Below are 15,120 nucleotides of genomic sequence, written 5' to 3' on the forward strand. Positions count from 1 at the left end.
GCAGAAGCTTATTTTGTTTTAGATTAATACATGATGTCTAATAAGGGCAGAATTCTACAACTAAGACTTTCCCGGCAAAATTCCTCAAAAAAGGGTGTTGCTTACGTTGAAACATTAGAAGCTTTTACAGAAAGGAATAGAAAAGTATGCTGATAGGGTTAGATGAAGTAGAGAGGGAGGAGGCTCGTGTGGAGCATAAACGCCAGCATAGACCAGTTGGGCCGAATGGCATGTTCCTGTGCTGTAGTTTCGATAGAACTCGATGTAAGCTATACAATAGTGGGGAAACCACACCAGAAGCTGGCTATTTTCAAGTACAATCAGCTCTTTTAAAAAAAAATCATGCCACACCAGCGAACAAAACATATTTGTTTAAACGTTATACAAATATATAGAACAGTAATTTATTATGACTGTAAAACAGAAACATACTACCTGTGGATAAGTAGTTTGGTTCAATAATTGGATGGTCTTTGGGGTTTGCACTCCTGAGCTTCAGCCAACCCACACTTGTGGGTCTCATTGGGCCCACATGAACCTAACAATAGAGTTAAATGGAATTTTTCAATTAAGGAACTGTAACTGATATAGCAGGTTACAACTGTCCTACCATTCTAACTCTTTTAAACTTTAATTTATCCTGTACACAATATAAAAAATTATAAACTTAATACACAGTATAAATGTCTAAACATTTACAATACAATCTGGAGGACCTCTCTTGATGGGGAAGTTGAACTTTACACAAAAAATTAAAAATAAAAAACTCATTCTCGGCTCCAGCTATACACTGAAGCTGCTCAGTGAAGCATTAATTTTTAAATTTTTGCTCATGGGTTACATGGTTAAGGCACAGACCACAGAATTCGCTATATCCTGCATCTGTATCATAATCAAACAATTCTATTATCTCACAATTATTTTTAAATGCTATAAATTTACATTTTATTTGAAAAGGTTCAGAAGGGAGAGCCTATCAACATTTGACCATTTCATTATAGTGGGTAGGATACTGTCTACTTCTGTTAATTCAAAGTCATAAAAGCCATACAAAGATTACTCTGTTAGTATCCTATGTAGAATCTGAGCATTAAGCATTATAAAGAAAATAATATTTAGGAACAAATTTTGCCTCCAACTCAATATTATCCCCCTACTTCTGAAGACCACAAGTCAGTTGGAAGAGGAAATGACATGGGCATGCAGGATAAGGCTACACCAAAGGAAAAGATCAACTTGAAGATACCCTTCCACTAGAGTATGCCACTCTTTCGATGATGTCTCAGAGGAGATCTGCTAAGGAGATAATGGTTCAATAAGAAGGCATAGAAGGAACTCTGTCTTCAGTTGCAAACTGACCTCTGAACATCCTCAAACACAAAACAGACTAACTTTTTTTGTCCAAAAATCAGAACAGGTGGACCTTTAACGATAAGCTTGTGAGTCATGTCCCTGTGCGATTTTGGTCCTGCTACTAATCCATTTTAAGACATAAACGGGCTGGTTACAAGATGATAATCACCGCCCATCATCCATCTGGCCAGTCGCAAAAAAACTTTCATCCATTTGCAAGTTTTTCCATTATCATGGTAAGTCTTGTGTAAAGGACTACTAAATGGTCTCATTAGCTTTCAAAAGATTATATATATATTACTCATTCATTCCTTTGGCCTGATTTTACTTTATTTTATTTTTCTCTTCATTTCTAGTTTTCTAGATTGATAATATACTCAGGCATTTCATGAAAATAAACCCATGCCTCTGATCTCAGAGCACCAGTGCACCAAACCACAACAATTTCCTTTTCTTTTTATCCAATCATCTATACAATGTTACCTAACAAGATTATACTTATTGCCTGCTGCTTCATCTTGATTTAATCTTTCTCTTCACTTCCTGGCTTTAGTAACTGATGGCCTGAGAAAACTTTTCAAATCAGTATCTCCAATCACATCATCAGCAACGACAGCTTAAAGAAAATATTTTTAAAAAAGGATGAAGCAGACAGAAAACAAAAGGTTGTTCATTTTTATCATAATTCTTTGCAACTGTTGGGTTTTAATAAGAGATCTTTAAGTCCATACAATGCAAAATGTAGTGATGCTTAGCCATGCTTCTTACCCTAGGTGATGCTATAAGTTTATTGATGTAAACAATCTTACAACACCAGGTTATAGTGCAACAATTTTATTTGAAAATCACAAGCTTTTGGAGGCTTCCTCCTTCGTCAGGTGAATGTCAGGAAATCCTTGAACGTTTCGCATTTATATTCAGAGAACAATACCTGGTGATTACAGATAATCTTTCCAATTGCCCGTTGTCAAGGCAATCAAAGTGTTCAGACAGAGAGGTGTTACCTACAGGACCACCGAATATACAAACGGCCAGAACACAAAACAGAGAGAGAGAGGGAGAAACATCCGAAAGGAAGAGAAAGACAGAAAATGACCCGTTGAATTAAAGACAGATAACTTTTATTCGCTGGTGGGGTTACGTGTAGCGTGACATGAACCCAAGATCCCGGTTGAGGCCGTCCTCATGGGTGCGGAACTTGGCTATCAATTTCTGCTCGACGATTTTGCGTTGTCGTGTGTCTTAAAGGCCGCCTTGGAGTACGCTTACCCGGAGATCGGTGGCTGAATATCCTTGACTGCTGAAGTGTTCCCCGACTGGGAGGGAACCCTCCTGTCTGGCGATTGTTGCGCGGTGTCCGTTCATCCGTTGTCGCAGTGTCTGCATGGTCTCGCCAATATACCATGCTCCGGGGCATCCTTTCCTGCAACTTGTGAGGTAGACAACGTTGGCTGAGTCACAGGAGTACGAACCATGTACCTGGTGGGTGGTGTCCTCTCGTGTGATGGTGGTATCTGTGTCGATGATCTGGCATGTCCAGCAGAGGTTGCCGTGGCAGGGTTTTGTGGTGTCGTGGACGCTGTTCTCCTGAAAGCTGGGTAATTTGCTGCGAACGATGGTCTGTTTGAGGTTGGGTGGCTGTTTGAAGGCGAGTAGTGGAGGTGTGGGGATGGCCTTAGCGAGGTGTTCGTCGTCATCGATGAGATGTTGAAGGCTGCGGAGAACATTGCGTAGTTTCTCCGCTCCGGGGAAGTACTGGACCACGAAGGGTACTCTGTTGGTTGCGTCCCGTGTTAGTCTTCTGAGGAGGTCTATGCGATTTTTCACTGTGGCCCGTCGGAACTGTCGATCGACGAGTCGAGCGTCATATCCCATTCTTACGAGGGCGTCTTTCAGTGTCTGTAGGTGTCCATCGCGTTCCTCCTCGTCTGAGCAGATCCTGTGTATTCGCAGGGCCTGACCATAGGGGATGGCCTCTTTGACGTGGTTAGGGTGGAAGCTGGAAAAGTGGAGCATCGTGAGGTTGTCCGTGGGCTTGCGGTAGAGTGAGGTGCTGAGGTGCCCGTCTTTGATGGAGATTCGTGTGTCCAAGAAAGAAACCGATTCTGAGGAGTAGTCCATGGTGAGCTTGATGATGGGATGGAACTTGTTGATGTTATCGTGTAGTCTCTTTAGTGATTCTTCGCCGTGGGTCCATAGAAAGAAAATGTCGTCGATGTATCTGGTGTATAGCGTTGGTTGGAGGTCCTGTGCAGTGAAGAAGTCCTGCTCGAACTTGTGTTGACAACAGATGAACGGACACCGCGCAACAATCGCCAGACAGGAGGGTTCCCTCCCAGTCGGGGAACACTTCAGCAGTCAAGGACATTGAGCCACCGATCTCCGGGTAAGCGTACTCCAAGGCAGCCTTCGAGACACACGACAACGCAAAATCGTCGAGCAGAAATTGATAGCCAAGTTCCGCATCCATGAGGACGGCCTCAACCGGGATCTTGGGTTCATGTCACGCTACACATAACCCTACCAGCGAATAAAAGTTATCTGTCTTTAATTCAACGGGTCATTTTCTGTCTTTCTCTCCCTTTTGGATGTTTCTCCCTCTCTCTCTCTGTTTTGTGTTCTGGCCGTTTGTATATTCGGTGGTCCTGTAGGTAACACCTCTCTGTCTGAACACTTTGATTGCCTTGACAATGGGCAGTTGGAAAGATTATCTGTAATCACCAGGTATTGTTCTCTGAATATAAATGCGAAACGTTCAAGGATTTCCTGACATTCACCTGACGAAGGAGGAAGCCTCCGAAAGCTTGTGATTTTCAAATAAAATTGTTGGACTATAACCTGGTGTTGTAAGATTGTTTACATTTGTCAACCCCAGTCCATCACCGGCATCTCCACATCATAAGTTTATTGAGCAGTTTTCCTATGTTTAGGAGCTTGTGTAGGGATCAGTCAGGCACATTCTTATCAAAAGCCAAAACTGGGAAAAATTGTGGCACACAATAGAAAGACTGCACTTTAACAAGAGACACAAAAATTGATGAAGTGCCCAAAATGTGACCAATTGTGTGTTCAGTGAATTAAAGAAAACCAAGTTTTCAGGCTAATAATCAGTCTCATTCATCTGGGGTGGGGGGCACTAATAAATCAGTTATTTACTTCTCAATAAAGACCCTAACAAGATCAAACTGCGTCTTTGATCAAAAGATCAACTTGATTTCTTTCTTTCTTTGGATTTAATTAGCTGCATTGTTCCTTTAAGTGAAAAGAACTGGTTTGTTCCACTGTGAAGATTTGCATATTTGAAGCAGGCACACAAAAGTATTTATATCTTCCTGGATATTCACCTTTGTACTTTTGATATCTGCATCTATTGTTAATTGGATATATGTATCAAGTATTGTTGAGTTTATCTGGGAATCTTGACATCATGGAGCCAAAAGAAGTTTTGGATTTGATATCTAACAAACCTCAAAACAGTATGAGAGTTCTGTGATCAGAATGAGACACTCAGTAACATTCCATACTTAAGGGACAAACTCATAAGAGGTTTGCGAAAGGACTAAACAGGCTCACTTTGTCTTGCAGAAACAGGAATCTATTCTGAAGGGTCTAAACCTGAAACTTTAATCTGCCTTGTCTCTACAAATGCTAGGAATCTTACAACACCAGGTTATAGTCCAACTGTTGGACTATAACCTGGTGTTGTAAGATTCCTTACATTTGTCCACCCCAGTCCATCACCGGCATCTCCACATCATGTCTACAAATGCTGACAGATCTCCTGTGTATTTCCAGCACTTTGTTTTATTTCAGATCTCCAATATTTTTGTTTCTTTTTATTTGTGCAGAAACAAGGACCTTGTTTGTTAAATTCACAGAAACTTGAACTTGACCAAATTTTTTTTCTGAAGGGCAATTAATCCATTATAAACTTTTGTATTTGATCTTTTTTTTGGTCAGCTGGGTTTTCAAGGTGCGCCTGGAAAGACAGGGCACTCTGACTTTCTGATCTACAAAAAAACAAGGACACATGAAAAAAAATAGAAAAAGCACTCCTTTGGTGTTGCACAGAATACATAATTTACTTCAAAATTCACAGCAAAAAAAAACTTTGGTAGGAAGAATAGAAAAACAGAATATTTTTTAAATGGTGAGCGACTATTAAATGTTGGTGTTCAGAGAGATTTGGGTATCCTTGCACACGAAATACAGAAAGTTAACATGCAGGTACAGCAAGCAATTGGGAAGGCAAATGGTATGTTGACCTTTATTGCAAGGGGTTGGAGTATAAGAGTAAGGAAGTCTTGCAATTGTACAGGGCTCCACACCTGGAGTAGTGTGTAAAGTTTTGGTCTCCTTACCTAAGGACGGGCAGTTGCAGGGGCAGTCTGTAAACACCATGTATTATTGTTCAATATGTATAAATGCGTAGGCTTCAAGGAGATCTTGAAACATTTGCCTGAGGAAGGAGAAAATCTCCGAAAGCTTGTGAATTTAAAATAAAATTGCTGGACTATAACTTGGTGTTGTAAAATTGTTTACAATTGTCAACCCCAGTCCATCACCGGCATCTCCACATCATACCTAAGGAAGGATATACTTGCCTTAGAGGCGGTGCAACAAAGGTTCACTAGATTGATTCCTGGGATGAGAGGGTTGTCCTATGAGGAGAGATTGAGTAGAACTCTCCGGAGTTTAGAAGAATGAGAGGTGATCTCATTGAAATGTATAAGATTCTGAGAGGGCTTGACTGGGTAGATGCTGAGAGGCTGTTTCGCCTGGCTGGAGAGTCTAGAACTAGGGGTCAAAGTCTCAGATAAGGGGTCAGCCATTTAGGACTGAGATTAGGAGAAATTTCTTCACTCGGAGTGTTGTGAATCTTTGGAATTCTCTACCCCAGGGGGTTGTGGATGCTCAGTTGTTGAATATATTCAAGGCTGAGATTGATAGATTTTTGGACTCTAAGGGAATCAAGGAATATGGAGATCGGGCAGGAAAGTGCAGTTGAGGTCAAAGATCAGCCACGATCTTATGGAATGGCGGAGTAGGCTCAAGGGGCCGTATGACCTACTCCTGCTCATATTTCCTATGTTCTAATCACATTATGATTTTCTAAGTGCCCTGTTACTACGTCTGTAATAATAGATTCTAGCATTTTCACTACTACTGATGTCAAGCTAACTGGCCTTTAGTTCCCTATTTTCTCTCTCCCTCCTTTCTTGAATAGCGGCATTACATTTGCTACCTTCCAATCCATGGGGACCGTTCTAGAATCTAGGGAATTCTGGTAGATCAAAACCAATACATCCACTATCTCTGCAGCCACCTCTTTTAAAACCCTAGGATATCGGCCATCAGGTCCAGGGGATTTGTTGGCTTTTAGTCCCATTAATTTCTCCAGTACTTTTTCTTTATAAATCTTCATTATTTTAAGTTCCTCATTCCCAATCGACCCTTGGTTCCCCACTATTTCCAGTATGTTTTTTGTGTCTTCTATTGTAAAGACAGATACAAAATATTTGTTTAGCATCTCTGCCATTTACTTATTCCATTATAATTTCTCCTGTCTCTGCCTCTAAGGGACCCACATTTACTTTCGCTAATCTCTTCCTTTTTACATACTTGTAGAAGCTCTTACAATCTGTTTTTATATTTCTTGCTAGTTTACTCTCATTCAATTTTCTCCCTCTATTAATTTCTTGGTTATCCTTTGCTGATTTCTAAAACCCTCCCAATCCTCAGGCTTACTAGTCCTTTTGGCATTCTAAGCCTCTACTTTTAAACTAATACTATCCTTAACTTCTCTAGTTACCCACAGTTCCCTCAAAAGAATGTATATTTGTTGAGAATTATGAATTATTTCTTTAAATGTTTGCCATTACTTAACTACCATCATATCCTTTAATCTAATTTCCCCAATCTACCGTAGCCAACTTGCCCCTCATATCTACATAATTGGCTTTGTTGAAATTTAAGATCCTAGTTACGGACTTAACTACATCACTCTCAAACTCAAAATGAAATTCTATCATATTACGATCACTCAACCCCAGAGGATCCTTAACTATAAGATTACTAATTAACCCTGTCTCATTACACAATACTCAATCTAAAATAGCCTGTTCCCTAGTTGGTTCTGCGACATATTGTTCTAGAAAACTGTCTCAAATGCATTCCATGAACTTGCGCTCCAAACTGCTTTTGCCAATTTGGTTTGCCCAGTCTATATAAAGATTAAAGTCCCCCACGATTATTGCATTACTCTTGTTACATGCTCCTCTAATTTCCCGATTGATACTCCGTCCAACACTATAACTACTGTTAGGGGGCCTACAAACAACTCCCACCAGCGTTTTCTGTCCCTTGTTATTTCTTAGCTCCATTCTACATCCTGATATCCAATATGATGCTATCCAACTCTTTTTCCCTGTTCATCACCTGGATAAGAATAGTCTCCTCACTGCTTCCCTAACCTTGTATTGTAAGAATAGATCAATTCTTTCCCCAATAAAAGAGAAAACAATTGCTATCCGTCCTTCTATATACTACCCCCACCACTCCCCCACCCACCCAGACAAAATCACCCGATTGATCTTTTTAATACATTTCCTCTCTTCACATCAGAGAACCATATTCAGCACTGTCCCCTACTGTGCAACAAGCCTTTAATTCTAAGACTAAAGATTTAGGCAGATCCATTAAATTCTTAAGTGTTATCCATCCCGGTATCTTCGCTCCTATCTTCGATTTTGTTACTTTTTTGGGTTTTTTTACTCATGCTCAGCATCAAGGGCATTCCTATAAGCAAGCCCTTGCTCACTATGAACAAGAGTGGCCTGACATGCACAATATCTGATAATGTATCAATCCCAGGAGTTGAACTGAAACCCTTATTAATGTATTTAACTTACATGCCCATTGGAAATCTCGACTTCAGAAGTGGTAAAATAAACAATTTATTTGACTATGGCTTAGGTTTGAACCACAGAACAGGTTTATTAATAACAGGTAATCAGTATCAAAGACAATAAAGTATTTTATAAAGCATTAATTCATGCTTTTTTGGATATCTCAAATAATAAATAATGAATGCCACCTCCACATGTGCTATAGTACATGAAGAACTGGTAAACTGGAAACATGCTTCCCAAGATATACTCCTAATACTCTTTGAAGTTCAATCAAAAACAAAGGAAATTAAAAACACATCTTTCAAAATAGCATAAGACTGTCAAAACATCCGCAGAATTTAAAATGCACACTTCAGGGCCACGGTTGTACCTCTTGTCCTCTTTTGAAGTTAAAAAGTGAGATATAGGAAAACATTAGGTGTGCCTACCATTGCGGAAACAAGTTTAAATAGTGTCCACTTGCCTTGCAATCAAATGTATCTGCTTAGGAATAATGGGCTCGATTTTACCGTCGGGTTTCCTGTGGGTTTTCAGCGGGCGGGCCCCGAAAATCCCGATGTCCAGTCACGTGACGGGATCCCGCCACGATCCCGCCCACTTCCGGGTTCCCCGATGACGTGCGGGGGTGCGTGCGTGGCCCCCGCTGGTGGGAATCCCGCAGGCAATTAAAGCCAGCGGGATGCCACTTGAGGTTATTTATTTCGCTTGTTCAGGTCATTAACTGACCTGATTAAGGGACTGTGTGTGATTTTGGGGAAACATGGGACTGTTTCACACACTGGGGGAAACAGTCCTAGTTGAACTGGACGTGTTGCAGCCGTCAGCCTGTGGCAGCTGCAAAGGTCCATTTGACAGGTGGGGGGGGGGGGGGGGGGGAGACCCTCACCCATTGCAGGAGGCCGCTCTGTCACTTGGGACAAAGTGTGGCCTCCACCACCCCCCTCCGGACGGTCAAAGTCACCAACCTGCACACTCACCCCGGGGTCCGGAGACATGTGCCCACCTTGCGGACCCCCTCAGATGTACATATTGCGGATGGGGGCCGCCGTAGCTGCAGTCATGACCCCCTCGGAGGGCGAACAGCATCACCAGCCTCGCCATCCACGCCGTCCACCTCTGACACGTGGAGCTCCACAACACAGTGCTGTGACACATCCACCTGTACAGCAGGAGGGAGGGCTACCGCAGAGAGAGACGCGTCGCAGAGGGCACTACCCTCGCCACAGGGTCCACAGACCGAGGCGCAGCTCCCCGGACCTCTCCGAGCAGCAGTGCACACAGAGGCGCAGATTCACTCGACATGTAGTCGTGGAGATCTGCAGCCTCTTTCATGCCGAGCTGCTCCTGGCTGGCCCCAGCACCATCTGCTTACCTGTCGCTGCCAAAGTCACCACTGCCCTCCACAACTTCTCCTCCGCATCCTTCCAGGGTGCAGCCGGGTACACCGCCGATGTCTCTCAGTCGTCTGCGCGGAAGAGCCCTGCAAATACACCTGCACCTACTCTGCAGTAACACGATGGGTGGCATCAGTGGTGGGTCCTCATAGTGATACCCAGGAGCGGGCATTATTGGACACAACAGACAGGATTCGCGGAGACATGGCAGTGGTGGTGCCAATATAATGTGTGATGTTTGTTGCTCTGAAATTCAATATAGGTAACACCCATGGCAAACCCTCAGACACCCTTGTGCATCCTCTTCATGCTCACGACACGTTTGCCGTACGCTGCCTACTGCACATATGCGATGCATGCCCTGTGGCTGCAGCACAGGTGGTGGCAGGTTGAGTGAGGCTGGCCGTGAGAGAGATGCACGAGAGGGTGAGTATGGGATAGAGCCATGAGATTGTATGAGGATTGGGTTGCGTGTTAGTGGCGGGTGAGTACTGGCGAGGTGAGTAGGTGCAGGCAAGATGAGGATGGGGTTTGAGTGGGTATGAGGGGTGATGTGACAGAGTAGTGTTGGCAGTGCCGAAGGAGATGTGGGGTGGGGGCAGTGTTGTGGCAGATGGAGTGTAGGGGAAAGACTACGTGTTCTCACTGTGGCTGACCTACTGAGGTCATTGGAGCGCCTCCTGCACTGTGTGCAGGTGGGCGATATGTTGGTGGTGCAGGTGACCCCCTCTGCCACCTCGAGCCAGGCCTTCTTGGTGGCAGAGGCAGGCCGCTTCCTCCCGCCCGCCGGGTGGAAGATCTCTGCCCTCCCCCTCCTCCTCACCCCATCTGATGATACCTGGGGTGAGGCATCATTAAACTGGGAGCAGCCTTCCCCCTGGGCTGCTCCATGCTGTAATTTGTTCCATTGGTTGCAGCATCTGTCAGTGGAGGACTGCCCCTTTAACTAGGGAGCCTCCAGTTGATAGATCGTACTGCGCATGCGCAGCCCGCCCGACGCGCAGACCAGCAGCGTAGACCCCGGAGGAGCAGGTAAGTGATTCCAATTAGTGCATTGCCTGCTACGATCGCGCGGGCAACCCACTAATTTCAACGGGCACGGAGGCCACGCACCCGAAACCCAACCCGCCGGAAACCCGCAGGCCTGCTAAAATCAGGCCCAATGCCTCTGAAGTGGTCTTTTGTATACCAGACTGTAATGTATATTCCACAGCCTGGGGAAAGCAGGCAGTAAGTAAATTAAAGTGACCAGTTACGTCTCACAAGTACATAGTAAAAGACTTTCTTATAATTATAAGGAATCTTACAACACCAGGTTATAGTCCAACTTTTTTTTTTATTCGTTCACGGGATGTGGGCATCGCTGGCAAGGCCGGCATTTATTGTCCATCCCTAATTGCCCTTGAGAAGGTGGTGGTGAGCCGCCTTCTTGAACCGCTGCAGTCCGTGTGGTGACGGTTCTCCCACAGTGCTGTTAGGAAGGGAGTTCCAGGATTTTGACCCAGCGACAATGAAGGAACGGCGATATATTTCCAAGTCGGGATGGTGTGTGACTTGGAGGGGAACGTGCAGGTGGTGTTGTTCCATTGCGCCTGCTGCCCTTGTCCTTCTAGGTGGTAGAGGTCGCGGGTTTGGGAGGTGCTGTCAAAGAAGCCTTGGCGAGTTGCTGCAGTGCATCCTGTGGATGGTGCACACTGCAGCCACAGTGCGCCGGTGGTGAAGGGAGTGAATGTTTAGGGTGGTGGATGGGGTGCCAATCAAGCGGGCTGCTTTATCTTGGATGGTGTCGAGCTTCTTGAGTGTTGTTGGAGCTGCACTCATCCAGGCAAGTGGAGAGTATTCCATCACACTCCTGACTTGTGCCTTGTAGATGGTGGAAAGGCTTTGGGGAGTCAGGAGGTGAGTCACTCGCCGCAGAATACCCAGCCTCTGACCTGCTCTCGTCGCCACAGTATTTATATGGCTGGTCCAGTGCAGTTTCTGGTAAATGGTGACCCCCAGGATGTTGATGGTGGGGGATTCGGCGATGGTAATGCCGTTGAATGTCATGGGGAGGTGGTTGGACTCTCTCTTGTTGGAGATGGTCATTGCCTGGCACTTATCTGGCACGAATGTTACTTGCCACTTATCAGCCCAAGCCTGGATGTTGTCCAGGTCTTGCTGCATGCGGGCTCGGACTGCTTCATTAACTGTTGGACTATAACCTGGTGTTGTAAGATTCCTTACATTTGTCCACCCCAGACCATCACCGGCATCTCCACATCATTCTTATAATTAGATTGTGACCAAACTTCTATTCATTAGAGCCACAATTTCAGATATTCCCCCCTCCTTCACCCAGTAAATAGGATCAGAGTTTATCAAGTGGAAATGTTGGCGTTTCAATCTATGTTATCCAGAATTTTCCATGGAGGGTCACCTAAACAGAAACAGAATTTTCTAATTTAAGAATTGTTCAAATCCTTAATGACACTCCAGCACAGTTTACAGATACCAAAGTGCAAGCTTTCTTGTAACCATTCTTGTTGATTTCCTGCAAACCTCAAAATATTCTGTTTTCTGGTTTTGTGATTCCAACCTCTATGGAATGCAAGCAGAAACATCTGGAGGTGAGCAAGGGGATAGGTGGACATAAAGAAACTGTAAATCCTGTGCCCCAAGTAAATAAAACCTATTACATTTCACACAAAGTTGTCTGAACCACTGAATACAACCTAATCCTCTTAATTCGAGGTTGCATAATTCAAATTATCCTTTAATTCAAATTGAAATCACACATAAAACATATCCCATAAAAATGCACTGAAAATCCACTGCTTATTTCAAACTATTTCAAAAATAATTTGACAGTATGGAGCGAATTTATGTTAAATTCAGGAAGCAGCTTACTGTAACTGGGGATAAAGAAAGGATCTGCACCTATATAACGCCTTTCACATCCTCTTCATTTTGTATCTTCTACATACCATAAAAGAAAGACTTAAATTTATATAGCGCCTTTAACGACCTTAGGCCACCCCAAAGCACTGTACAACCAATGAAGTACTTTTCTAAAGTGTAGTCACTGTTGCACTATAGGAAAGGTGGCAGCCAATTTGCTAATATACCAAAGTGGTGCGAATGTAGGAGAAGGAAGGCTGCTGCAATGTCTAACACCAGCCATCAGGATCAATCTGGAAAAAAGCCTCGTCATGTGCTGCAGTTAAATGTAGACAGTAACTTTTTCTAAATGTGAAAAGTTATCATAGTAGGTACAGCACAGGAGGAGGCCATTCAGCCCATCATGCCTGTGCTGGCTCTTTGAATGAGCTATCCAATTAGTCCCATTCCCCAGCTCTTTCCCCACAGCCCTGTAAATTTTTTCCCTTCAAGTATTTATCCAATTCCCTTTTGAAAGTTACTGTTGAATTTGCTTCTACCATCCTTTCAGGCAGTGCATTCCAGATCATTACAACTTGCTGTATAAAAAAAAATGTTTCCTCATGTTGTATCTGGCTCTTTTGCTGATCACCTTAAATCTGTGTCCTTTGGTTACCGACACTTCTGTCACTGGAAACAATTTCTCCGGTTTTGACAGGGTAAATAAGTTCATGATTTTTAACACCTCTATCAAATCTCCCCTTAACCTTCTCTGTTCTAAGGAGAACCCCAGCTACTCCAGTCTCTCCACATAACTGAATTCCCTCATCCCTGGCACCATTGTTGTAAATCTCTTCTGCGCCTCTTTAAGGCCTTGACATCCTTCCTAAAGTGTGGCACCCAGAATTGAACACAATACTCCAGCTGAGGCCTAACCAGTGTTTTATAAAGGTTTAGAATAACTTCCTTGCTTTTGTACTTTATGTCTCTATTAATAAAGCCCAGGATCCCATATGTTTTTTTTTAAAACAGCCATCTGAACTTGTCCCGCCACCTTCTAAGATTTGTGTATGTGCACCCCCAGGTCTGTCTGTTCAGCACCCCCTTTAAAATTGTCATTTGGTTTATATTGCCTCTCCTCATTCCTCCTACCAAAATGTATCACTTCACATCTATCTGCATTAAATTTCATCTGCTATGTGTCTGCCCATTTCACCAGTCTGTCTATGTCCTCCTGAAGTCTGTTACTATCCTCCACATTGTTTACTACATTTCCAAGTTTTGTATCATCTGCAAACTTTGAAACTATACCCTCTATACTCAAGTCCAGGTCATTAATATATATCAAAAAGAGCCGTGGTCCTAATACTGACCCCTGGGGAACACCACTGTATACTTCCCTCCAGTCTGAAAAACAACCGTTCACCATTACTCTCTGCTCCTTGTCCCCTAGCCAATTTTGTATCCACGCTGCCACTGTCCCTTTAATCCCATGGGCTTTAATTTTGCTAACAAGTCTATTACGTGGTAATTTGTCAAATGTCTTTTGAAAATCCATATACACATCAACCACACTACCCTCATCAACCCTCTCCATTACTTCATCAAAAACTCAAATCAAGTTAGTCAAACGCGATTTTCCTTTAACAAACACGTGCTGACTTTCATTTATTAGCTGATACTTTTCCAAGTGCCAATTATTTTTGTCCCAGATTATTGTCTCAATGCACCATCGACGTTAGGCTGACTGGCCTGTAATTGCCGGGTTTATCCCTCTCCTCTTTCTTGAAGAGGGGTGTAACATTTGCAATTCTCCAGTCCTCCAGCACACTCCCCATATAGAAGGAGGATTGGAAGGTTGTGGCCAGAGCCTCTGCAATTTCCACCCTTACTTCCCTCAGTAACCTAGGATGCATCCCATCTGGACCGGTTGCATATGCTGTTAACTGAAGTGGATCTGACAGATGTGCAGGAAGCAATCATGGAATAATTCTAAACCCTATCCCCTAGCTTCTTCACTGCAAGGAGATAGCAGTATAGGATGCACTAAACTATCCATCTGATGATCAGCTCCTTGCTTACCGATTGTCCCTAGATACTTACACCATAGGAAACAAATAACCTTCAAAACTGCCTTAATTACTCTATGCAAAAAAACAACTTAGAACTCTGCAAACATCTACACAGAAGAAACAAAGTTAAGTTCTAGTTCTGACTTGTATGGTGGCAGAAAAAATAATGGAATAATTTGTCAACCAAAATGAAACTGGGAATCTACTTGAGCTAAAAGTTCCACAAGATTAATTAACAGATTGTTTGATATTCTAATGCAGAAGTGTCCAAAGTACATGCCTCAGGCCACGTGCAGCCGCAACGTCTGCTACTCTGGCCCATAAAGTCCAGGGAACTGAGTTTTATTTCCACTTGTATATCTTATTCATTGGTTTGTCGAGTTTGAATTTTGTGGGCTAGGGCTTTGGGAAAGCCATATCTTAGTCTCGTTGGTGGATAAATGTGAAAGCAGAACATCAAGGTGTTTTAGTATCCACAGCTTGAAACATTTACATTTATTAAAAGCTGATTTAATAATTGTCTGCCCAATT

At 43.3% G+C, this 15,120-nt stretch overlaps 1 protein-coding gene across 2 annotated transcripts in view; it reads right to left on the reverse strand.

Annotated features, from left to right (window-relative positions):
• chdh (choline dehydrogenase) overlaps positions 1–15,120 on the reverse strand; it is an 83,038-nt gene that overhangs the window by 7,059 nt on the left and 60,859 nt on the right. For both annotated transcript variants that reach the window (XM_067998738.1, XM_067998739.1), the window contains exon 7: positions 436–538. In XM_067998738.1, the coding sequence (XP_067854839.1) occupies positions 436–538 (103 nt within the window). The remainder of the gene's footprint in view (positions 1–435; positions 539–15,120) is intronic.

Source organism: Heptranchias perlo, chromosome 17, assembly GCF_035084215.1.
Source record: "Heptranchias perlo isolate sHepPer1 chromosome 17, sHepPer1.hap1, whole genome shotgun sequence".
NCBI classification, from domain to species: Eukaryota; Metazoa; Chordata; class Chondrichthyes; order Hexanchiformes; family Hexanchidae; genus Heptranchias; species Heptranchias perlo.